General features: G+C 44.0%; 3 protein-coding genes across 4 annotated transcripts in view; 2 read left to right on the top strand and 1 right to left on the bottom strand.

Moving 5' to 3' along the window:
* The first annotated feature begins 4,953 nt into the window (after positions 1-4,953).
* Positions 4,954-10,346, top strand: LOC122612782. Its single transcript, XM_043786612.1, has 3 exons — positions 4,954-5,061; positions 7,059-7,191; positions 9,321-10,346. Exons 2-3 carry the CDS (start codon positions 7,059-7,061, stop codon positions 9,881-9,883), a joined length of 696 nt encoding a protein of 231 aa, XP_043642547.1. The 5' UTR covers positions 4,954-5,061; the 3' UTR covers positions 9,884-10,346.
* On the bottom strand, positions 10,342-12,329 carry LOC122612770 (U2 small nuclear ribonucleoprotein auxiliary factor 35 kDa subunit-related protein 2). 2 transcript variants are annotated; one of them, XM_043786592.1, is made up of 5 exons: positions 12,265-12,329; positions 11,388-12,206; positions 11,015-11,118; positions 10,737-10,893; positions 10,342-10,677 (listed from the first exon to the last, which is right to left on the bottom strand). In XM_043786592.1, exons 1-5 carry the CDS (start codon positions 12,276-12,278, stop codon positions 10,362-10,364), a joined length of 1,410 nt encoding a protein of 469 aa, XP_043642527.1. In that variant the 5' UTR covers positions 12,279-12,329; the 3' UTR covers positions 10,342-10,361. The 2 variants fall into 2 exon arrangements, with proteins under 2 accessions (XP_043642527.1, XP_043642535.1); XM_043786600.1 differs by lacking the exon at positions 10,342-10,677 and having other exon boundaries at positions 10,743-10,863; positions 10,986-11,118.
* A 596-nt stretch (positions 12,330-12,925) lies between these two features.
* The window catches only part of LOC122626535 (neural cell adhesion molecule 2), a 62,200-nt gene continuing 49,412 nt past the window's right edge, over positions 12,926-25,713 (top strand). The window contains exon 1 of the mRNA XM_043806832.1: positions 12,926-13,319. Coding sequence (XP_043662767.1) covers positions 13,277-13,319 — 43 coding nt within the window. The 5' untranslated portion in view covers positions 12,926-13,276. The remainder of the gene's footprint in view (positions 13,320-25,713) is intronic.

Genomic DNA, 25,713 nt, shown 5'->3' with positions numbered 1-25,713 from the left:
AAGAAGAATATATCATACGAAAGAAAACCACACAAAGGTTCACAATGGCGCAGCAAAATAATCCAATTTAAATGTTGTAGTGAAAAGTTCGCGTTCGTTGCCTAAGTCTTTTGTTTCGGCGGTTCTCATCTGTTTCAGCGGCCAACCTGCGGAAAACTGTCTGACTAAGCGCTTCTGATTTATGACTTCAGCATGCGCTGGCCGCTCGGAACATATGTTCAATTGATTTCATAAGCATGACACCCCGGCTGGCAAACAAAAATTAACTTTTGCCTTATAAATATGCAACTTCCTCCACGACGATGGATGCACTCGCAGAAATTAAGACCCTAAATGGCAAACGCTATTTTTTCTCTATTTGAAATATGTTTTTCTGCGAGCTTATAGGGTTTTCATTAATAAACAGACTTATATAAAGTGATAATTTTTTTAAATTTTTTAAACCGCTTTTCTTTAAGACTACTACTTTTTCGAGTGTGTCTGAATCGCATAGGTGGATGATGATGTAAAAATTACAGCAAGAAAAAATATGAAAAACCGAATGTAAAACACACACACAAATTATGCAAAGCTGAGCTATTGCCATCGCACACTCAGTCGATGGGCTGCGATGGATGATCGGATGGCATGGGCTGGGATAAAGGGGTGGAAATGGAAATTCTATGGAATCAGACATCCGCATCTGCCCCTGACTGTCTGGGCTGACTTGTGAGTTGTGTGTTGCGACTTGTGACTCTACGGTGCACAATTCCGCACACACCCTCTTTGTAGCGTTTATATAATTTGTCAGATTTATGGCGCTGATTAGACAAATGGCGATTCTAAACGAACCAATGCAAGAGTCTGTCTGCCTCTTGTGCAATTAGCCCGCTGGTTGTTGTTTATGTTGCATTGTCTTTGGCGGCAGCAGCAACAGCAGCTTCAGTATTTAATATAACTAGATATACGTGGGCGGGAGGGCTTTTGGGGGCGGGGCAGTGGCCGGAGACCCATTCATACGAAGATTCTTGACGGCCTGTGTGCTGTGTGCGAAATGTGTGTCAAAGTTTGCTGTACTCTGTGCTCTGTGCATTTTCGCAATCATCTCTTCGTTTCGTTTCGTTTGTTTGTTTGCCGGTGTTCCTAAAATTTTTTCCGATTTTTTTTTCGCATATGGAAAATTTTTGTCACGTTTTCCGTGACGAATTTAAAATGCGCCCGGGCACTTAATTCTTTTGTGTCACAACGAACAGCCCGTTTTTCGTCTTCACATTTTACACAGATGCGCTAAATTGCAGACATCAATCATTTTGATATTTTTTATTTTGTTGTTTATGATTCGCTCATTGCGTAATCCATACTTTTGGGTATGGGGCATATACATAGCTCTATGGGTTCTTCTTCTTAGTTTCACACTTAGCGCCTGAATAAAAGGTTTCATTTCATGACTGCTGGAAATGATGGTGATGCTGCCGCTGCTGCTGCTGAAGTCTGAAGTTTGAAGTTGGATCGAGAGCCGGCAAGGTCTTGATTAATTTGTTGCCAATCACTTTTCGTGTGGTGCGACAAAAGCCCCACACACATTTGGCCAAAAGCAGCCAACGCAAATCTCAGCATCATTTAAATCTCAACTAATGTGTAAATGAACAAGCGTCGGCCTCTTGGGGTCAAATTTGGCAACATTTCTCATCATCTGCCGATCGGGCAAAACCATTTAAAAAGTATTCGTTTTTTAATCTTTTTGTCTTTTATGTTTTTTTTGGTTTTTTGATGATTTTTGTTCGATTTGCCGCGGCCAAGCTTCTTGGCCGTAAAAACAAGTTGCAATTACGCCCGGCAACCTTCACGCATTCCCCAGACGAGTTGCGCGATGCCCCAATGTTAATGATAGAAATTCTATATGGCCAATCACAAGAAACCGCAGGAAAAATTTCAAACAAGCCAAAGTTCAATTTTAAAGCCGTGCGTCCAATCAAAGCCCAAAATTCAAGCTAAGGTCACAAGCTGGCCATTCTTTGTGGCTGTTTGTTTAAGTAGATTGATTATTTTTGTTCGCTATTTCAGTTGGCTGTGCCATTGTTGCGCCAACAATTTGCATCTTGATTGTATATTTTGTTTTCCTTTTTCTAATGTTTTATTATTTATCTCTTTTTTTTTTTGTTTTTTTTGAAGCGGAAGGTGCGCTGAATCTGCTTCAGATTTAGATTGAGATTTGCTCGAACTGTCGACGGGTGCTTCCGTGCTCAAAGGCAATCCGATCTTGTTTGCAGTCTCTAGCTTTTTGTGTATTTCTCATTTCGATTTGGCCGAACATCTTTTGATGTTTTGCTATAGATTATGGAAATCCAGATAGCTGGCAACATCTGCGCACCAGCGATGCGATAGCCACTCGAATGCCTATTGTAGTTGCAAATGGTTTTATGTTTCAGCTCACCCACCGAAGGTCGTACGTCGCATAAAACTGTCAATCTGATCGAAGGGCTCACGCGGCGTATTAGTAATATTACTTATTAACGAGTTTGAGCTATGACTAGGGCAATTTACGCAGAAAAAATTCTTACGCCTGGCGATGCCGATGCGGTTTTTGAACCCTACAAGGTTAGCCGCAGGAAGTGCAGGCAATTCAGGCAAAAAACCCGAATTCAAAACAAGATTCAAGGGCGAAAATGTGCAACAAGTGGAAAGGAAACAAGATCATCGACACAGCGGATGCGGCATGTGGAAAAAACTGCAAAAAACATCAACTGCGGATGTTGCAAGCACCTAGAAGCGACGAGAGCATCAAAGAATTGCCTTCGAAATATCGAACAAAAAGGTGTTTATTGCTGAACATCCTGGTGTATTTACAAATTAACAACTTGAGGTACGGATGAGAAACGGATGCTAACATTGTATATAATAATAGTTTTATATGTTTTATATATATTTTAATACTACAACTAGCTTTTATACTTTGAAATACCTAAATAAATATACAATAAATTTGACACGATAGCATCTCTAACACATAACTGCCACTACTTTGCATTATATTTATGAGCCACAAGTCACATGACTTAAATGACACTAATTATTTCTTTGGCGACATCGCGGTTTTGGTCAGTCATAAAACTAATTAAACTAATTAAACAGCATCTCAAGTCCGAGTCCGTATGACTCAACGTTGTGTGTACCTGTTATAGAGGCAATTTGGATCTCCACGCGAGTTGCGTGGAAATGCCCTCTGAACTTCCTTAGTCAGCACATCCTTGATCTCCGCTGGCAACCTTCGTGGCAGATCACCAACTTAAAGTTTCCCAATCGGTTGGGTACTTTTTACATTTTCTTTTTTTTTTTTGCAATATGAACTTAGCACTCGCCAGCTAAATGTGTAATTAATTTGATGCTGGTGTTAATGTGTTGGGCCAACACAATTCACGGCTCTTCGAGTTCAAACCTTTGGCACATGGCGCCCCAAGGCAAGTGACTGCGGCTCTATTAATAAGGCTAATTAAAATATGCAAGAGATGGGGTTGCAGGGGGGAAGACCCATGGGGCTAAACAGAGGCGGGAATTGGAGCCACGCCTTTTGTGAGCGCATTTGAATCCGCTTTCAAAATTAGTTCGCTATTAAAGACAGCTCTAAATGACAAACAAAAAAGTGCCAGCCAAACAAACGCATCTTCATGGTCAATTAGCAGCCCACAGAAATGTGACAAACAAAAAAAATAGATAACGTAAGTTAAAAAAAAAGAGATGAAAATGAGTCAAAAGAGCGGTCAGGTGAACATTGGCGCTATTCAAGAGTCACGGGTTCACATCCAGTCAAAATGTCAAGTTGATGATGACAATTAAACAGGATTAGCGACTTGAACCTGCCCCCCAACTTCAAATGCTCACTGACGCATTGCAACACATTTGATTGTGTATAGAAGTAGCGGAGTGGGGAGGGGAGGGGGATTCACTCGCAAAATCACACTAAATAAATTACATAATCAAGCGATCAATTTGCATATTTATGAGCGAAAATAAAAAGCAAACATAAAGCTTTTTAAGAACCATCTCAGATCCGGCTGGCACCGCCAAGCACTCCCAATCAATTTTTTGTTTTTTTTTTTTTTTTTGGGGGGGAGGGAGTGTGTGCTGATGGCCAGCAGACGATCCTTTCCCCGCCAGTTCATTCACATGGCAATTAAAGCACAGAAATCGAACAGAAACAGAAACCGAGACCGAGTGTGTAAATGGCCAAAGAAACCCATCGAACCGCTTTTGTATTTCATTTTTTGGACGCGTGCGTGGGGCCGAGCGCGGAAGCCAAATCATCAGCGATCTTAAATGGCATTTCGAAAGGCTTTTCAAGATCAAGGCCTACAAAAAAGAAGACAAACACTCCATCAAAAGTTGATATATGTAGCTGGCCAGGGAGATGGATGCCAGCGCGGCATCCAAAGAGTTCCAAAGAGTGTTTGCATAAATAGATTTCGAAACAAAACAAAAAACACAAAAACACACGAACAAAATCTCTATTCGAGTTGAGCTCAAGTTTCTAGTGCCTGGCACTCGAATAACAGCTACTTAATGGATCTGCGGCTATAAAAATTATCAAACTACAGTTTTAGAACGAACAATAGATCGAGAAGATGCTTTAAATAAAAACTAAATAAACAAGACGAGTGGAAAAAAGGCTGAAAACAACAAAAATGAACATGCATATTTATAGACAAGAGTTGTCGTTGTCTAAAGATGTTCTGAGCAGCTCATCTCGTTGTTTTTGGATTTTGCTGTTATATGGCTATACTGCTATATGGCTATATGGCTATATGGCTATATGTCTATATGGCTGCCTTTGCTGCTGCCAAAGCTTCGCTGCAGCAGAAGTTGCGGTCAGCGTCGCCGTTGGCGTCGCAGTCGCAGCTTTTCAAAGCTGCACGAGATGTTGTTGGTGGGCAGCCAGCGCGGCTTCGACTATAAAACAGTTTGCTGCTGCCAATTGACTTTTGTTTTCGTTTGCGTCTGGTCTCGTCTGGTTGTCTGCTTGGGCAATTCGGCGACTACAGTATAGAAAACGTGCTGTGCAGTGTTATTCCAAAATAGCAAGCAAAGGTAAGCAGCAGCGCTTCGCGTCCAAGGATATAAAGTGTGCCGTATTAATATGCCATATGCGATATGTGTGTGTGCGGACAATCGAAGGACTAACCAAAGTGCCAAGTCATATTGTGTTCAAAATGAGATAAAAAACAACAATAATTTGTACAAAAATTGAGTGCTGTGAGCTGTTCAAGGATATGGAAACCTGAAACATCCGAAATCCAACTGAAAAACATAAAAAAAACCCCGCTCAGAACTTGCAAGACCTGAATGAATGAGAACTAAAGCTAGTGGAGGCGCTTTGGGAAACGAGTTCGTTGCCCAAGTCTTTCGTTTGAGACCGCTGACTGAAAAAGTTCGCTTCCTAAGTCTTTCGCTTGAGAACTTAGAAAGGTTTGCTGTCTAAGTCTTTCGCTTGAGAACTTAATAAGGTTTGCTGTCTAAGTCATTCGTTTGAGAACCTCTATTGATCAAGTTCGCTGCCCAAGTCTTTTGTTTGCCACTTTGAAAAAGTTCGTTGCCTAAGTCTTTTGTAACATAAATACCAAGAATTTGAGCTGTAAATTAAAGACAAAATTATGAGTTAAAGATATTTCCAGCGAACATAAAGTTTGCGTAATGGTGCACATCAAATTTCCATCACCCATAACCCCACGAAGGAAAACCCGAAAAGAGAAACACTCGATAATGCACAAAGCCCACTTGCCATGTAATTTGCCCACTGGCATTAAAGGGCACTGAGCTCTCTGTAGGAGTGTAATTAAATGCCTCATCAGCTCGTCGGCTGATTGATTAACATGCTGGAAACAAGAAATGGACAAAGCGCTGATGGACAAGTTACAAAACGCAACAAATGAACAAACAAATAAGACAAAAAATAAAAAAATAAACACCAAAAAGTAGCCAGCCACACAAACATGCATATTTCCCAATGACAACCAAATCTTCACTTTTGGAAATGTGGCTGTCGCAAATGAAATCAATACGAAATCCAATTTTCATTATGTATTGTTACCAAATTAGGCGCTGACCGCTGATAAGCGCTAAGTCGTTAATGATTTATAGTTGCCAAATCGGCGGACAGCAGGCGATCAAATAAACACTGGCGTTAAGCCACACAGACAGACACACGCAATCGCCGCCCAGATCAAATCCAATTAATATGCAACAATTTCCAGCTGCGCGGACATTGAGCCCCAGTCTAAGCGATCCGTTGCGAATTGCATTTGCATAAGGAGGAAGAAACGACTCGAAAACGGGCTTTAATTCCACTCGAAATGCTGGCCAACGTGGAAGGTTCTAGCCAAAGAGACACGCAGCGTCTGAAAATAAAAAGAAAAAAAATTAAAAACAAAAGCAAAAAATAGAAAATAAAAAGTCAATAAAACCAGTTAAGGTCAGACCGACTGCTGCTTGTGTAATCAACATGCTGGCCGCCGTTGCAGATGCTAAATACATTTTTATTTATGAATAATGTGATGTGCTGACGCCGATATTGATGCTGATGCTGATGCTGATCACGTTGCCGCTGCGCTGCGCCACAATAAAAATGAAAATGAAAATAATAAAGTCTCAAGTGTCGTCGATCGTCGATGGTCGATGGTCGCTGGTCGGCGGCAGTCGGCGGTCGATGGCGTTTGGTAGTCACTGTGGCACTGTGTCAGTGGCCGCCGGGGGCAACCGGTTGCGCATCCTTGACATAAAAAAGCGATCTCGACCAGCAGCTTACATCTTCGGATTGGATCGGATTGGAGCTGGAAATTTATACGAAATTGCGTATACGCAATATGGGCATCGGCATCGGCAGAGGTGGCGAACAAAAGGGCGCGGCGTCGTTATCGCGCGATAATCGTGTACAAATTTATGTTAATGACAACGTGTTAACAATTTGCATATCTATAACTGTAGCCGTGTGCAGCAGTACCAGTTACTTGCCAAATCGCAGATTGTCTTACCAATATTTTGGCTCATATTTAACCTCTTCTCTTCTCTTGCCTTTTTTTGGTTTCCAGATGAAAGTCACCCTGGCAATAGCGACTTTCTGCGTGGTGATGGCCTGCAGCCATGCGGCCAGAACCACCACAACCACAGCGACCAAGCCGGGTCGCTTCCTCTCACTGCCCGTGCCCGCCAAGTGCGCTAGCCGTAAGTATACCCCTTCATCATCATCATAGACCAGCACACATGCATAGCTCCAAACCATTCCCACAATGGCGAAAAGTAAAAGTGACGAACGCGGCGAGAATATTAAGCGGCTTTGCTTGCCAAGTTTGCACTTGAAATTGTTTGGCAATGCGACGTGTGTGTTGCTGTGGGTGTGGGTGTGGGTTTTTGCTGAAGGTCGTCGACGTGTGAGCCAAGTTTATGGTGGCTTATAAACTCACTTTCTTTGCCCGCCTTTTTCGTAAACAAATTCCATTTGATAGGCAGAAAATTTGTAGTTTCAAGTATTTAATATAAACATTGTAGGCCAACAAATTAATTGATTTCCTCTGCACTTTCGAGCGCACAATTACTCACATCCAAGGGGGTTAACAAGCAAGTGGTTCAGTTGAAGTGGGTTTTCCTCATTTATTCTACGGCTGATCGTCGCTGCCAGTCATCGCCTGCGATTACGGGCATTGCATCAGGGCTTAGAGCTTAGAGATCGGGCTAAAACGGTTGAGAGGCCTGAACAATAGCATCATCGCTGCATATCCGGTACACTAATGAACACTTTGCAGTTATTGCTAATTAGACAAACCCTAACTCACACCAAGCCACACTTACAAACGGCTAACACACACACACACAGAGAGAAACACACATGGAGCCACTAAGCCAAAGCCGTTAAACATGCAACTTAATTTTGGGGCGTCACCGAAGTTGCATATCCAGTTTTTTGTGAAGCCAGTGCCGTTGGCAGCGATTTAGATCTTTCATCTCTTAGAAAATTCCAGTTATACAAGCGCAGGTTTCGTGGGTCTGCCTCCCAATAGTTAAATCACCTGATTAACAATGCCACTTAATTACCTTTTGTAGACAACTCTCTCAGGCATTCAGTGCATTCATTCGCCCGATAATTAAGATTCGAAAACGTTTTGGTTTTTCTAAGTCACTGTTGAAAGATGCCAATCGACAGAAAAAAAAAAAACTGCATCGCCACCGGGATTATTACGCAAGTTTCGGACTCGGGAAAATATACAGTCAAGATGAGATGAGTTTTAGCCATAGCCACATTATCGCCTTGACCCGCGCACAAAAGGGCCAGAAATGTGAGGAAATGGCGAGTGGCGGCTGCTTCGGCCGAAGCGGCGGCAAAATAAATAATAATGTGCAAACAATGGCATATAAGGCCATTATGTGTTGGACTTAAGCTGATTTGACGCGAAGTATTGGCCGTGCTGGGTAGGCGGTAGGCGGGCGAGGGGCGTGGCAGGGGGGGAGTTGCAAAAGTGGCTTAAAGCGCGGCTAATGACGCGTGCCAACTGTGGCAACAGGCGGGTATTTTTCTACAGCTTTTCGGGGCGCGTCTGTGGGGCGGACATATCGCACATTTGCGAAGACGACTTCCAAAGAGGCAGCTAATCAAATGGTAGCTGCTAGTTGGTAGTTGGTAGTTGATAGTTGGCAGCTCGCTGAGGCGAAACAAGTTCGAGGATGAAGTTGTCACGGGGTGGTGTCAGGGGCCCATTGTTTCCATCCTCGGCGGACAAACGGCAAATAAGCCAAAAAGCAAATACACAGCGCAGCTGAAAACCTTTTGACATCCATCCAAGACAAAAGGAAAGCGGCGGCAGGCGCAAAAAGAAGCATGCTGCATAAATTGCGCGGATTGCGTAACACGCCACCAGCCACCAGCCAACGGAGGGGAAGTTGTGTAAGGCCCGGGGCAGCTATGCACATCCAGTGGCAGATACATCTGGTACATCGCTTTATTTTCGGCGCTACTCGCTTTCGGTTTCGTTTGCCCATGATGGGGCAGGCTCCGAGACATTGCACTGGGCCCCCGACTTCAGTTGCTGATGAAGATGAGGCGGAAAACCGGTTGCCACATGCCACACCCACACGGGAAGAAATGTAGTGCAGTAGTTCGGGCATCATTTGAAACAAGTCTGAAAAATCAATGCTTATAAATAGGCTAATTATTAGGTATATATTTTATGAAGCTTAGCAAAGTATTTAAAAACTCTAGACACAGAGCTACATAGCCCTTACATACCCCCACGATTTTCCCAGTGCACACGCGAAAACACTTCCCGCTAACCACCGACTTTCTCTTCGCTGACCCGCAGGTCCCAAGGAGTTCTCCTACCGCGGCAAAAACATGTTCCTAACCACGAACGTGCCCGCCCTGGCCAACAAGAAGGTCGACTGGCTGGATGGCCGCAATCTGTGCCGCGAGTACTGCATGGACCTGGTCGCCCTGGAGACCCAGGAGAAGAACAACCTCATCTTCCGCGTCATCCAGCAGAACGATGTGCCCTACATCTGGACGGCCGGCCGTATCTGTGACTTTGCCGGCTGCGAGAACCGTCCCGATCTGGAGCCCAAGACCGTCTACGGATGGTTCTGGTCCGCAACCCGCGAGAAGATCCAGGCCACCAACCGCATCCCACAGGGTTGGGGCTACAATCCCTGGTCGCAGACTGGACACAAGAAGCGCCCGCAGCCGGACAACGCCGAATACGACATCAACCAGACCAAGGAGCAGTGCCTGTCCGTGCTGAACAACGTGTACAACGATGGCATCGCCTGGCACGACGTGGCCTGCTACCACGAGAAGCCCGTCATCTGCGAGGACAACGAGGAGCTGCTGCGCTATGTGGCGGCCACGAATCCCGGAATCCGTCTATAGAGCGGATAACGCTGGGCGTTCGCTGTTTGCCTAATTTTAAAGCTACTTATTATAATATTCCTTAAACGAGTTTTTGTATAATTTTTGTTTGTATGTGTACGACGAAAACGGAAGAAAGCAAGACAAATAGACTTTAGAATTTACAATTTCCGATCCTACCCCACCACCACAACTTCTACACGCTACTGTCATCACACCTTAGCACACACTTTCTCTCCTTTCACACTTCGAAACTGCCAATTTTACGCGTAGAATTCCATTCCGTTGTAATCAATTGAGGCGTTTTCAGATCGCACCTTAAATATTTATAAGCAATCCTAAATTGCAAGTGTTTCGCTCTGACCCTCTGTCTGTCATTCAAGCAAGAAGTTCGGAATCTCTTTAGTATTTTGTTTGAGACACTCATGTTTTGTCCACAAAGAGATTGAATAAAATTTTGTAAAGATCCCATAAACAACTTGAATTAATACTTTCGTTTTTATTCGCGATGGCTGTGATGATGATTTGGTGTTGTGGAGTTGCTCCTGTGCTGCTGGTGATTTGGTGTTGTGGAGTTGCTCCTGTGCTGCTGGTATCTATTTGATCTGCGATCGTCATGTGAAGATCCCGCGGAGCTGTGTTCTCTTTTAGAGCGCACTGAACTCCTGTCGCTTCTTGACCTGGAATGATGAGCCCGCTGATGGGTGTGTTTGAGATCCTGACCTCTGTTGCCCAAGTCCTTGGAGTTTTCCAGCTCCACCTCAGGGCTTTCTGACCAGCGCCAGTTCCTGCCCTGCTCCTTGTGCTCATCCCAACTGAAAAGATGGCATAAGTTAGTTTGCGGATTAAAAACTAACATTTTATTCTAATTCACCTGGGAGTTTTGGCCCTTGGAGTTTGGCTGGAGCGTCGCTCACTGCGTGGACCGGTGGTGTACTCCAGTTCCGTGTTGAACTGGTTGTTTGGATTGCCAAACAGGTGCAGATATCCGCAGCCGTTACCTTTGGGACATTTACGTGTTAAGGACAAACCTTTAAGAAGCCACAGATTGTGTTAAAAGAAAATGGTATTAGAATATATGCATGGGTTGGGAATAAATGAGTTTTGTTTTGTCAAAGGATACGGCTTCATCTTGGCATGCAGTTCACGTACCGCAGACTGCGCCGCGCCAGGTCTTCAGATTGGAGAACTCCACGTTCAGTCGCTTGGAGGCGTAGTAGCGACCTTGCAGATTGGTAAAGGCGCGAAGAGCGGAACTGAAATGATAAAGTAAGCATTGTTTATAAACTCTTTGGATGATATAAAAAAAAAATATATATATAACATAGAAATATGTGAGCTTAGAGACAATACAATATTTATAAATTGTTGCGAGAACAGGTTTAAATTAAAATTGTGATTTATATGAAATTACTTTTACATGAAAATGCTGGGAAATAGGCTTCATTTGCATATCCCAATTGCTTGCATATGAACAATGTGAAATTAATTCAACAATAATGAAAACTAATACACTCAGACAAACCGTTCGCTTGTGTACTCCACGAAGACGTGACCCCTGAGGTGCTCCAGCGTATTGCGCACCGTGCGGAAGTTGACTATGGTGCCGAACTTCTCCAGTTCCTCGACGGCATCGCTGAAGAACTCATCGTAGTCGTGGCGCAGATCCTGCTCGGTCAGTTCCAAGTGCTCCTCCGCCGCGGCGTACTCCTTGTGCGGCCGCCGCTCTTGCAGCATGGAATGTTTGAAGAAGTGCCGGATGAGCAGAATCCTGGCGAGCATGGGACGACGGTGGTTGAAGGTGCAGGCGTGACCGTAGCGGCAACAGTTTGTGCGACTGAAGAACTCGCAGGCACGTTCCTCCGGATGCGTTTCCATCACACGCAGCAGGTGACTGGGAGGCTGCTCCACATGCGGGTTGTTCAGGTACACCTCCATGCTCTCCATCATGGCATCGAACTCGGCGGCAGCCTTGGCCGCTTTTCGTGTCTCCTCCTCGCGCTGCCTTCTCTGGATCTCCTCCCGTTCCGCCCGCTCCTTCGCCTGCTCCCGCTGCAAACGCTCCACTTCCTCCTGCTCTTGGCGCTTCCTGGCCTCGTCCATGCGGAACTGCTGCTGCGCTGTGGCTTCGCGTCGCAGCCAGCACTCCTCCGCCAGCTGCTGCTCCCGTTCGTCGGCCAGCCGCTGGAACTCCTGCATTTCCTTCTGTGATTGCAGCCATTTCTGGTACTCCGGCTGCAAAAGTCTCTGCTTTTCCGCTTCTTCCTCCAGTTTGTCACGTTCCTTGGCACGTTTTTGACGACGCCGCTTCCTCTGCTGCTTCTTGGTGAACTTCCTTCGTGCCCTGTGTCATTGAAAAGCATTAGATTCACATTTTATTCTAGTAAATTATAGTTAGTTACCTTTTTCCCGGCATTTTGCAAAATCAAAACATTGAATTTCGGTGAGCAGCTGCAACGCATTTGTGAGTACACAGCTGATTAATACCGTAACACGGACATGGCTTGTGAAAAATACCAAAAAACTACTGTATAGCAAAAAGCTAACAGTTTTAAAACTAATATTTGTTTTCTACTAAAAAATTATATTAATAATTTGTCTGTTTTTATAAAGCTATCTTATAACTCGTGCAAATGATGTTTTTCATATCGTGAAATTCATAAGTTAACTAGAAAATGAGTTTTTAGAAATTATAATTTTAACAGTTGTAGAAATTTGTAGTTTATACAGAATAATAACAGAATAGTATAACACCAAGTTTGGTTTTTCTATAAAATGTACAATAAAATTGCTTTACAGCACAAGGCTTAAAAGCTCTGTTGAACTTAGCTATTAATTATATTATATCAGATTTATCGCCATTAAATGTATGCTTGCTACAGCACTCACTATGCAACAATCTGGGCTTTTTCGTACTTTCCCCTTCTTTCGAATTAAGAGTTTTCGATTTCGAAAATACCCCTTTTCGGGCATGTTGCCAGCAACATTGTGTCTGGCGATTGCCGAAGACGCGAAAAAAAATCAAATTCAGTGATAAAGTAAAATTCGTGCGCGTCGGTTCACGTTCACCAATACTTCGTGTCGCCAGAGAAAGCCTTTCTCGCGGCTTTCTCTCCTTTCCGCTCGGATCCGAAATCCGAAGTCCGGAATTTGCACTCCGGCTCCAGCAGCGCCGGATCGCCGAGCTTGGCTCAGCAAAAAAAAACAAAAAAAAACAAAAAACATCTGAGCGTGCAAAACTAAGTCAAAACAATTGAAGTGAATTCTCGCGGCACAATTTGATATTAGATAAATGAAATAATTCGCGCCGCTGGCACTTTGAACGCGTAATCAGGTGGCAGGGACTTCAGCAAACACACACACTCATACACACACTCATTCGTGGTGTAGTAACAACTGAGATTCATAATCGCAATGCGGCTAATTGGATTTATTCTGAATTTGGCAGCCCTAACAGGTGAGTGGTTCGTGCACTGCGAGAAATAGAGGAAGTGTTACCAATGTTACAATGAAGTGCATATATATTAATGCTCATAACAGTTAACAGCTACCAGTTTAGGCATAGCAGATATTGGACTAATATTTTATGATATTTAAATGATATATATATGTTATTGAATATATGTACATATATTGATATATTTTCTTTTTCACCGCCCTTTTGTAGGCATTTAATTTGGCTTAACAAAGAATTGACCCCATTCATCGCTGCAGTGTGACATTGGCTGAGGTGGTCATCGTTCTTCTGGAGAGGATGGGGATCGGGATGGGTATGGGAATGGAAATGGGGATGAGGATGTGGCGACCTCTTCCGAGTTACGTTCTGAGTATTATTTTTGGTTTCATGGACGGCGTTTATTATGTTCTTGGCTGGCCGCCGGACAGTTACGAGCTGTAGTGCCATTCATAATGTGGTTGTTGTGGCTTTTCGTCTTCCTCGTCGTCGTCTCGTTACGTATTTATCAATATTTGCCTTCTGTATTTTCTGTTTTCTGGCTCGTTGGTGTCTCGTGGCTAATAGAAAATCGATGCTGGCACATTGTTGCACATTTGGCTGAAGTATCTCGAAGATACTGCGAAAGTATCTCTATCGCGTTGCTTAGCACTTTTCCCTGTTTCTACTGTTTTCCGTTGTGTTTTTTTGAAGTCGATGTCAGTCAACGATGTTTGCTCTCAGTCTTTCGATCAATTTCCACTGCCTAAAAGCTGTCTAAAGGGGGTGTTAAGTCGCACTTGAATGGCATTTCCATGGCCTGCCACATGCCTCTGATTTTCCATGGGACCATTTTCCCGTTTTCCCGTTTTGCCATTTGCCATTTGCCATGCTCTTCGCCTCCGGACGACACTTCAATCTGCATGCTCCACATTTATGTGGCGCTGCGTTTTTGGCTCCTCTCTGCGCGTCTTTCTTTGATTTCTTTCGTTCTTTCGTCCTCTTGGTCCTTTTGGCCCGCACTTCACCCAGTTCGTCCTGCGTCCTGCGTCCTGCGTCCTCGCAAATATTTAATTTAAGCTTGCTGTCATCCGCGCCGAAGGGTATCAACATTTCCTGTCGCCTCTCGTCACGCAGCAAAGTGTCAATGATTTTAGTTATTGTTTTAGGAAAACACAAATGAATAATGTGCGCACAAAATCTATTTTTATGAATATTATTTATTATTTTCGAAAGTTTACTTCTTGTAATTTTTGTTAGGAAAGTCCCAAGTTAGGGAGTCCCAACTGCGCCTTGTGGAATCCTTTCACTTTGACCATCTTTCGCGTAGATATGCTGCAGCTGCACTTGCTCTTATCCCTGGTAACTGGATCCTTTCTGCGCCCGACTCCGTTTATTTCTGTTGCTCTGCCCCACTTGCGGTTTTGTTTAATTACGCATATTACTCCGCCTTTCGCCGCCAGTGTCATCGCTGCCCATCGCCATCGCCATTGCATCCTTCCGTTGCATTCGCCGTCCCCGAAACCGACACATCGCCATATTCCCAGTGCCCCCCAGTTGTTGCTGCTGTTTCTGTTGCTGCGGTCACTTACTGACTGGGACGAGTGTCTTTGCTCGGATCTCTTGAGGCTTGTCAACGGCAGGGTGAATTTCCGGAGACGCCTGAAGTCGGTGAATGTGGATGTGGATGGAGTAGAGTGGAGTGGAGTGGAGTGGAGTGGAGTGCAGTTGTTTTGCGGTTGCCTTGGGCACTTCTGCCTGCGGACTTCGGTGAGGGGTTGAGTTACGGATTGTCAAGTGACCAACTGGCTCGAACTGACCAAGTGACTATGAGAATGACCGAGCTGGCAGGCAAGTCGGTGCCAAATCGGGCTGGTTAATTACTTTGCTAAGTGCTGCTCTCGCCCATCTCGTCCATCTCGCGCAGCAAGCTCTCTTGTCATCTCGAATTTATCATATTTACCCAGTAAATTCCACAAATTAAAATCAATACGAAGCCTGCAGCGGGTACAATCATTAATTATACAAACCGGCCGATGCTGCTGCTAATGAGGTAAAGTGTCGACAGCAACGCCCCCAGTGAAAAAGTGTCCCATTACTTGTGACCGGCACTGTGCGCCATCCCAGGCGGTTTGGTGGGCGGGTGTGCGCTTTTAATTGAGGGAAAGGTCAGCGTCGCATCGATTTTAGTGCCAAGTGAACCGTAAACAGAGCCGTGGACACTAGCCCTACTTTAGATAATGCCGGTGAATTTATAACAATTATCTAATTTGGCGGCCTGGCAATTTATTGCCACTGTCTCGAGGGCTAAGTTAAAATTGAATAATATGCGTCGTTGTAAAATTGCATTAAATTGTAATACAGAATGCATGCAACTTATATAAATTCGCTTAAAGTGCGTGCCACTTTACAACTTGAATATTTCGGAAAAATCTGAACTACTACAAGTTCGCATGGAAATCACTCTCCATCCAATGTGCAGTTTGTCAAGGGGGACGAGGGGTGTTAGTTGTAGGCGTAGATACATGCCCACGCATGGTTCGGCGCTGGCGATTCAATTTAGTTTGCCACTTAACCCCAGAGTGCCCCACGCGGCGGTTTGGGCCGCCACCTTTAACTCTCGCGCTGCCCGGAGGGCGGTTCCACTGCATAGCATGATAAATTGCCACTTGACTTTGCATATTTGCGCTGTCAACGGGTCGTGAAAAGGGTGATGACTGTGATGGAGTTCGCGCAGGCAAAGGGGATGGACAGCAAAAAATTGTGGCTCCTCTTTGATATCTTTTTAATATTAAATCTAAAGGGAATAGTGATTTATAACATGCTTCAGAGTAAGCTTGTGTCTCTTTTTAGCTTCTCAACATTCCTTCAATCAGTTTTTAAAATGTTAAATAGTCTAATCAAAAGTTATTATTCTAAGTAACCAAAATGCACGTTCGAAGTTGGGATCATACCCATTTATTGCAACTCTATATAGCTTGAAATAGCACCAGTTTTTTCCAGTGCCACCCCTCTATCATCGGCAGCCACAAAACGGTCTCAACTCACTTGCTTTCACTTCATTGTTATCTATTGAATTTGCACAACTTTTGCCCGGCATCCGAACTTTGACTTGTGCTAAAGTTTTCCGAATTCTATTTTCCGTGTGTGTGTGGGTGGTTGCTTGGTTGGGCGATACAAACTCATCAGCCTTGACACCATTTAAGTTTTTAGGGAGCCCAGAGCCCAGCGGGAAGTCGAACGAGAACCCAACTGGCCATTGTTGTGTGGCCCGTGGATCGGGTGTTCCATTTAACTGACACTGGCAAAAGTGTCCCGTCATCCCGCCCAGCTTTTCCACCCACTGCCACACACTGCCACGTGACGTAGCCCATTTTGCTTTCCTTTTGCGCCATCACTTTGCATGCATGATTTTGGCCGTCTTCTTTTTGTGTCACTGTCTGTAAGCCATAAGTTTTCGTTTTGTTATTATTTTTTTAAAATCCGACAAGCACTCCACGTAGAGTGGCTGTCAGGTGGTGTCGAGTCCTGCATTTCAGTGTGCCACTGACATCGCGTTTTCCCCCAATTTTCCACATATAGGTATATACGTGAATATATCTCTTCCTTTTTTTTTGTTTGTACCGCGAATCGCGGCGTGAATAATTACAATAGCCAGTTGGCCCCGGGTTCACAAACCGAACTCAATTTGTTAACACCCGAAATGTGTTGGATCTGATTCAAAGTCGGTGTGTTTTTTCCAAATGGCTTCTCTGGCCGGCAAATTGATGTTAATTGGTATTAAAATTGGAACGTTTGCGATTTTTCGGCTGCTAAAAAAGAGCTTTTCTTGTTAAAAATACAGATCAAAAATAACAAAATAGGTTTGCATTTAAATCTGCGTAGTTATTATCTTTGTTTTCCGTGTTTTTTCCTGGGACAAAAGCTATAAATGTCGAGAGCACGCCATACATTACTCGAAATCTATTTAGTTTTGGAGTGGTAAAAAGCCGACTAAGATAAGTGCCCTTTGTGGTTGTACCTTTGGTGGAAAAATATGTGCTCTGCAGTTAAAAAGAATATCACTTAAAATACCAGGGTAACCGCTCAAATTGGTGCAGACAATCATTATTCAGCCGACTGTGGAAAACTGGGGCTGACAAATTCGAGTGCATCATAGCGGGAAATTCCAACAAATTGCTGTGGCAATTACAACGCAGCGAGTCAAATGTCCAGAAATCATTGCACTTGTCCACGGGAAAAATGCCACAATGGCAACGGAATGGGCGATAAATGTATAACATTTGTTGGGCATTCAATTTGGATCGCGTCTGGTGGCTTTTGTTTATGATTTAATCAATTGCTCATTAATTAAATGCCATTGTGCCACGGCATGGCTCTTTTTCGCTTCTCAGCCAACCGCAAGATGGGCGATGATGATGATGTTTCAATTTATCATCAATTAACCTCTGACCCCCGCCGTCAAAGTTAAACAATAGATGTGGTATGAATGGCAGTCAGTCAAGCTGGAAAAACGCTGGAAAAACAGGGAACAGTGGGGAAACCATTTAGTGCAGATAGTTGGCAATTGAGGGGCGTGGTCCACTGCGATATCATTTAATTAAATGGTTAAAGGATATGGGCTTATATCTGCCATAAAGCACACGCCGCCGATTTACCAGCGAATTTAATTGATGTTTATGCATGGCCCCCATTGAAATGAATTGCCCAAACACAAGCGCCATCGATTCGCTGTACATTGGCCGCAAAAAAAGTATTGGCAAAAAATCGTTCACAATAATCGATTTGTGTGTGTTTTCAATCAATGCAAATAAATAAGCAGAAAAATCGCGTGCAAGGGCATTCCACACATGCATTCGCCGGGGAATCCGGAATTTAATCGCTGTTTTATGGCACTCTGTTCGCCATTGGTTTTTATCAATAAGTTGCATTTTTCTTTTTTTTTATATGCCAACTACCTTAGCACGGATTTATTTATGCAACGCTGGAAATATTAAAATACCAGTGCCATTGGAAAAGCCGTAAACAAATTGCTAAATGAACACCCGGTACATCTAAAATGAATTCATTGCGGCCTGCGTAGAAAAACACAATTTGTTGTGGCTGAGTTTTCGATTTGTTTTAGGACTTAAAACTTGTGTTCAATTTAATTAAATCACAATTAATATTTTAAAAATGAAAATAAGAGCTAGCTAAAGCCGTTGGTGGCACCGTGCAAATACCTTTTTAAGTTTAACTCACCAAACGGTTTTCAGCGGCAGTTTCCACTTTGCATTTTCCGCCGGCGGCAGGAAAAAAGGCATTTTAAACTCTCTGCGGCCAATTTATGTGGCGGCTGCGAATCGCCATGAATACAAAAAGCACAGAGGCTGCACTTATGTGTATGCATATGTGATAAAAGGCAGAGCGACTCATAAAAAATGCACCACATAATGCCGCATGACCCGACCGAGGCACGCCCACATCCATATATATAAATACGTACGTATATATCCCCATGCCCTCGGAAAAAAGTGAATGAAATAAATGCGCGTATTGTCTGACAACAAGGAGCAAAAAAGATTGTATATCCACCCAAGGAAATAAAGCGCATAAGAGGAGGAACAGCAACAGTAACAGCCACATCCACAGCAACAGCAACTGATGAAGAAAAACTCCTAACCGACCGACAGTTATTATAGCCAAGTCTGCCAGTCAAGTGTGTGTGTGTATGTGTGTGTGTGTCTATGTGTGTGGGTGGTGGCGCTGTGTGATGCTAACCTAGTTTATGACAGAGTTTAAATTATCCCTTTGTTTTTGCTACTCTGTTTTTTTCCGCTCCCACAAACAAAGCCAAAACGCTCGACTTCGAGCCTCGCCAACCGACCAGAAACCAGAAACGAAAAAAAAACACAGCAAGTGTGTGTAAGCGGTTTTCTTTTGCATGTGTGTGCGTTAATGGCGTTTCCACCATCAAGAAATTGCATATTAATCAACTGAATGCAGGCAGAGTACGCTAAATAATGAAAGAGTTTCAAAGGTAAAGTTACCTTTTAACATACCTATTAATTAATTATCTTTTATATAAGAAAATATATATGTTTAATGGGATATATATAATATACTCTGCCTTGTATTCATTTACATTTATGCATTTCATATCAAATATTCCCCTTTCGCTTACATAAATCCGAAATAAAACTTGGAGGCATTTCGTGAGATTTCCCCTTTAAATTTACCTCGTCTGCATATACCCCATCCTGTAAGGAGAAAAACGTTATGTACCTTTAATGACACACCGAATCGTGTGGCGCATTTGCGGCTTCTGAGTGTGACCAAGTCTGCGTATGAGTGCGAGTGTGTGTCTGCCTCGGTGGGCGGATTCTGTAATGGTGTCTTTAACGAAGGCCAAAAAGGGATTTGGCCACTGTGCCCTGCCAGCTCTGCTAGTAGTTTTTCTCGGCCATATGACAGGTCTTTATGGCCACGCAATAAACACAAATTGCCTGTCATATGTGCGCCTTTGCGTAACGAGCTGGGAAAGTCAGGAAGCTTACAAATTTGTGCCGCAACAAGAGCCTTCACTTCCACAACGCAGAGCGGTCAGCGAGCCTATGTGGCCACGAGACATCCCATAAATCTACCGCCCTCCAGGGAGTGTTGGCCACAGGAGCAGAGGAACAGTGGACCACTGACAATTGAATTTATTGGGCCGAAGTCCATCAATCAGTAAATGCGAAGCCGCCTGAGGCGCCATGCCCATCTGCGCCTGTCCGGCGGAGTCTTGTAATGACAGACCCGTAAGAAGTAAACCCTCATCCCTTTCAAATTGCAGTTGCAACGCGGATTTAAATTGCAGGCTTGAACACTTAAATAAATAAAGCTATTTATTGACTAGTATCTGTTTGCCTTCATACCAGAGTATAACTAACTATTATTCATGTTATTATTTAACTGGTATATTTGGTATATTAAACAAGCAGCCACATACACATTGAGCTAATTTGAAATTTAAATTTAATGAGGTGCACAAAACAACTGAGAATGTGCGTAATGATCGACCTGCATATATTAACCCTTGCATAAACGACCAATCCCAATGACTTTAATAATAAATTAGGAACTTAGGTTCTTAGCTCAAGAAAACACACAAGATCTCCATCCAATTAGGAAGCCATTGGGAGAAAGTAAACCCATTGTGCGTAAGGGGATAATGGATATGCAGTGAGAACTGAGGCTAATTTATGGCCAAAAGGGGAGCACTTCCAGGCACACGCTCGTTAAGAAGGCACCACAATATTATGTCTTGCACCTTTGCTCAAGTTTGTGGCTTCGTTATGCCGAATGGGGCCACATAGGCCACAGGGATAAGCTCGATGGAAGTCCTTGAGGAGTAGCCATCATAACTGGCAGCGATGCACTTGTTTGCTGCCAGCAAAGTTGTGGGCCGGGCATTAAATGTTTAATGAATTGCATTAGCTGGCGAGTGGACCGTAGTTTAGTCTAATTAAATGTGGTGCCCAACTTTGGCAACTCGACTCGAGAGTCGGCCACGCCCCACTCCGGCAATTTGTCACTCCTAATGACTTGTCAGCGGGCGCCTGGGCGAACATGTTGCTATTGCTGCTGCACTGACTCCTCCTGGCTTCTCCTGGATCCTCCCAGCTCCTCTTTGCTCACGGAAAGCTCCTTCATCGACTTGAGAACCTAATGTAATTGAAAAGTTTCCGGTGCACCCAAAGAGTTGGGCATTCGAGGCGAGGGGCGCCTGGCTGTTCTGCAGTTTGGCCAGCTGACTTGGGCCATCGTGTCGTCAATGCAGCGCAAATGGAGCGTGGCCATGCCATGAAACAACAGCACGTCCTGGCCAAATTCAATTTGTCAGAAAGATGCTGTCACGAAGGAACTACTGAATGCTCGCTTAATTCCTTCGCCTGGCTGAAAACAACGCCAACGCTGCTAGGGGCAAAATATCATTTGTTAGTTGCACGTGAACGGTTAATAAATGCCATGACAAATGCATCGAAGTCTGGCGGAGTGCGTGCTGCAATTACGAGGAGTCCTCGTCGTGCCGCACTTTTTGCGGTTCTGCCCTCATTATGACTCATTGTTGGCAGCCAGTGTGTTTACATGGCGTATGAGCAACGGAAATGAGCGAAGAAATTCCGTGTGAAGCAGTCGAAGAACTCAAGCTAAGTGCAAGCTATTAAATAAACGCATAAGTGAAATACTGCTTAAATAGTTTTACATTTTATGGAAACAGAACAATTTATAGATCTTAGCTTGCATCATTTCATTTCTAAGTTCATCGCTTGGTTACATTCGGAGTATAGTTATTACTCGTTTGCCTTTCAAATTATAGTTTATTGCTTAACAACAACAATATGGGCCATTCCCTTTATTAGACCAATAAAATTTGTTTTTTGCAAGTGCAAACTTACGCACACACCCACACGATATCCTGGCAGTCAGAGATGCACTCGATTTATATGCCACTTGGCAGGTCCTTGCCTTAATAGCAGCTCGAGAAAGTAAAGCGGATTTTGATGGCTACACGTCGCCAGTTCGCCAGTTTGCCAGTTTGCCAGTTTGCCAGCTCGCACCACTAAAGATCAATTTCGCTGCAATTTAAAAATGCATTTAACTCCGCCGCCCGCGGACGCAAAGACCCAAGGATCCAAGGACCGAAGGACCTCAAATTCCCACCCATTTCGGGCTCATAAAACTATTGAGGCGTCCCAGGAGAGGAGCTCAAGTGAGTTACGCTACGCAGCAGCCCAAAACGAGCTGGGGAAAAAACCTTTCAAACTTCTTATGACTTTTGCGAGAAGCAGAAAAAACTTTCGCTGCTGAATAACAATAAGCTGTGAAATGGGAAAGCGCTTCAGCCTGGTCTGGCAAGTTCCAGGAGTGCTAGATGGCAGCAGGAGCAGGAGCAGGAACAGGAGGAGGAACAGCAGCAGCAGCAGGAGCAGAAGTCCTGGTAAATGGCTTGGCAGATAAGAGCAGGTAGCTCTCCAAATGGCAATGTGCTTATCTGGCCAGCTCCACACGCTCACACACATTCGCAATGCGGGCCAAATCGGATGGGGGTGATGGGGGTTATTATTTAGGAAGTAGGCGAAGGTGCCAACCCGGTTGAGTTGGCCATTAGTTACATTTTTCACGCAGGAAGACGTATTTTGAATTATAACCAGGAATTGTCATTTTTCTGCTAATCTGCGAGAGTGGGTAACAAAGTGCATATGGGATTAACTTGTGGGAAATGATATCAAGAGTCAAGAATGTTTATATATTAGTTTATATATGGAAATAACATATAGAAATTTACGTAAAATACTTAATTGGTTGATAGCGTAATATATGTTTATTATTTAATTGAAAGAAATGCTTCAAAAATATTTCAGCATTTAAAATGAAATTAAAAGCAATAACCATAAATGTGGCAAAGTTCTTCAATTAAGCTCTTAAGTCTCATTAAATTGGTAAAAATGTCTGCATACTTGGCAACTGCTGAATTGTTTATTCAGCATCGACACACCTAAAATCAATGGATTTCACCAGAAAATTCCTCAATGATTTCCTTGTTGGTCAAGGTTGATTGGGCCATTTGCTAAGAGCTTCTGGCTTTCGCATTATGGCCATGCTCGTAATTAGACATCAGCAAACTGGCCAGGAAAGCTGTAGAAAAAGGCGGAGTCGGCAAATGAAATTTACATTTCACTCTAATCCTTTTGGCCCGCCTGTCATTCGCACTCACAGCATGGCCAAATGGCCGACGAATGGCCACGATGCCAAGGATAGCCAGGATGGCCAGGATAGCCAGGACCAAGGAGCAAGGACCAAGGAACCTGGGATTTCGCCTTGGCATTGCATTCGCTCGTTTGTTCGTTTGTGCGTTGTACATTTTCATTTTCAACACAAAGTTTTGTTTTATTACCCCGAGGACACGAACAAGACTTTGTAACTTACAAGCCAAATAACAAGTTGGCCCGTCCGCCCGGAGGAAAGAAAAGCTGGCAGGAGGAGGTTTGTTGCAGTTGTTAAAGTTGGATTTGATAATAAAATTACTTTTGCTCCGCAGTTGCCCCGCCGTTTCGCCGCTGCTCCTCTGATAGTTCGTTGCCTTCGTTGTTGTGCTCTGCGTAAAGTCCATAAGTCCGTCTTGGCCCAGTTTTGCATCGTAACTTTGTAATGAGACTGCGCTGCGTGTCCCGAACCATCTCAGTTCAGTTCAGTCCAGTCCACAGAATCAATCACGCTGGAGGGCCGTGCTCTCTAAATCAAGCATCAAGCACATCAAGATATGCAATTAGTGGCATTATGTTTGAAACTTCAATGCACGGCCACCTCCCACGCCTCACTTAATCTTGGCCATTATGCAAACTGTGTGTGCTCGCCATTGTTCTAATGAACCGGCTACTTAACATGGGCGTCCCACTTCGGGGCTAGAAATCCACTCGAGGTGCTCAAGGAGCAGTTTCTGATCTGTTAATGGATTCCCCGCCTGCGGAAGGTCAACTGTTGGCCGGTGAGAACGGTGTCGGAAAGTCAAGTTGATCCCGGTGCCTAAGTACACAGTGGAAAAGTAGGAAAGCTTATATTTTACATAAAATATTTTAAATATAAAGAATTTTAAAAGCTATATTCAATGACTTACCTCGCTTTGCTAAACATCGAATTATTCCATAAAGTATTAACAACAGGAATCTAGAATTTGTTCAGTGTAAAATCAATAAAATCAATAATGTTTAATTAAAGTAAGTGGGTGAGGGGCGGGACTGGTGCTTCGGTGGAATGATTTGCAGTTAGTAATAACCAGCCAATTAATATATGACAACAATTTAAGGCATTCTGCAAGGTGCCAATCTGTAATGCTCATCCATTTCAGCTCGGAAATTCAATCATTTGCACCTTGTTGCCACAGCAACAATATTCTCTAGGCCAAACTCTTGCCATTTGGCACAAAAACATGTTGCCATAAGCGGATGCAAAGGACATTCGAAAAGGAAGCCCATTCCAATCAATAAGCGCCTCTCCACAGGACAGCAATGCGTTTAATGTGTTGAGCGTTGAGCAGGACTACCTCTTTGAGTTTTTCGAAAAATGGGGGCTCTGATGATGATGGCCCATCGACTGGTGAAGTGCTCCATGGGCTGGCTGCTGATTGAAGTTGCACAATGGCGCAGCAGTCAGTCACCGGCTATTAGACGGCCTTCTGCCATGTCCTGCATGTCCTTGTATGTGCTGCACATTCTTCGCTCCTCTCGCAGCACAATCGATGCGGGTCCTTTGCTTAGACGAGGCGCATTGTTTGCCCGCTCAGAGGGTGACAACTCACTGAAATTCACCCGGTGGACGGTGTCAGGCGGAGTCCTTGCAATCTGGACACCATCTCCCGGACTCTTTTTGTGACGCCGACCATGCAGATGTCGCCTCCTTAATGCCGTGTGCTTTGTAAGCCTGCAACAGTGCCGCAGTTGGTGCCGAAAAAGAAGCAATCTTGCGTAAGAGAAGGAGGGAGCAACGAATGAGAGAGAGCACTTAAAGCCTTGTCCCCTGTCCCGTCATCCGCTTTAAGGGACTTCCCCTCCCCGAGTCCATTGTCTATGCATGCAATTTTCACTTTGCCCGAATGCGTGTGCCCGCCGTGAAATATGCACACGCTTAAATTGTTAATCATACGCAGCGTGGACCGTCGCAGTTTCCTGTCGCGCTCAACCAATTCCGCTGAGAGCCGCTTGCGCGTCCTGCTGCGAGGTCAGCACTCAAAGAAATTATGGCAGCAAAAAAAATAAAGCATAATTCTTTCTTTATTTATGTGACAAAAACGAATGTAGCGAAAATGCAATTCCTGAATTTAAACTGCTTGCAGTGACACATTAAAGAAATGGCGTTATTTTGCATGACTGTTTAATTTAGTTTATGATGCTAGGGAACTTTTTAAAATCAATTATAAGATCCTTTTAAAAGCTATATACAACTGCTAAATTCCAGCTAACTTTGAGCCTCATAATGGCTGTAATCTCGCCCAATTATACGCGTTTTGTGAGCAGCATTTGGGGCGCTTTGATGTTTCAGCAAGTTATTGGGGCAACTTTCGTCCTGCGGCTAATGAGCTGCCTTGGGGCAACTTGATCGCCGTCCTGTGGCGGTGCGATGTCAAAGCCTAATGACATTGCCATTGCCATTGCCATGCCTGATTACAGTAATTACTGGCCAAAGTGGCCCGCCAGAGTTCACTGCACCGCAAATTGAGCGCTCTGTTAGCTCATGGATGTCTAGACGCGAACAATGACAATGACGAAATTAATTGCCAAGTATTCTCGTATGACAGGACAAAGGAGGTTCCATATACTTTTGATTGGCGAATTGATCGCTTGCGGTTGGTCATTGCACCCAGTTAACATATTATCATCAGAGTTTCCAATAGAATCGT

Source organism: Drosophila teissieri, chromosome 2L (assembly GCF_016746235.2).
Source record: "Drosophila teissieri strain GT53w chromosome 2L, Prin_Dtei_1.1, whole genome shotgun sequence".
In the NCBI taxonomy this organism is placed as follows: Eukaryota; Metazoa; Arthropoda; class Insecta; order Diptera; family Drosophilidae; genus Drosophila; species Drosophila teissieri.
This window is presented reverse-complemented; position numbering and strand designations above follow the sequence as displayed.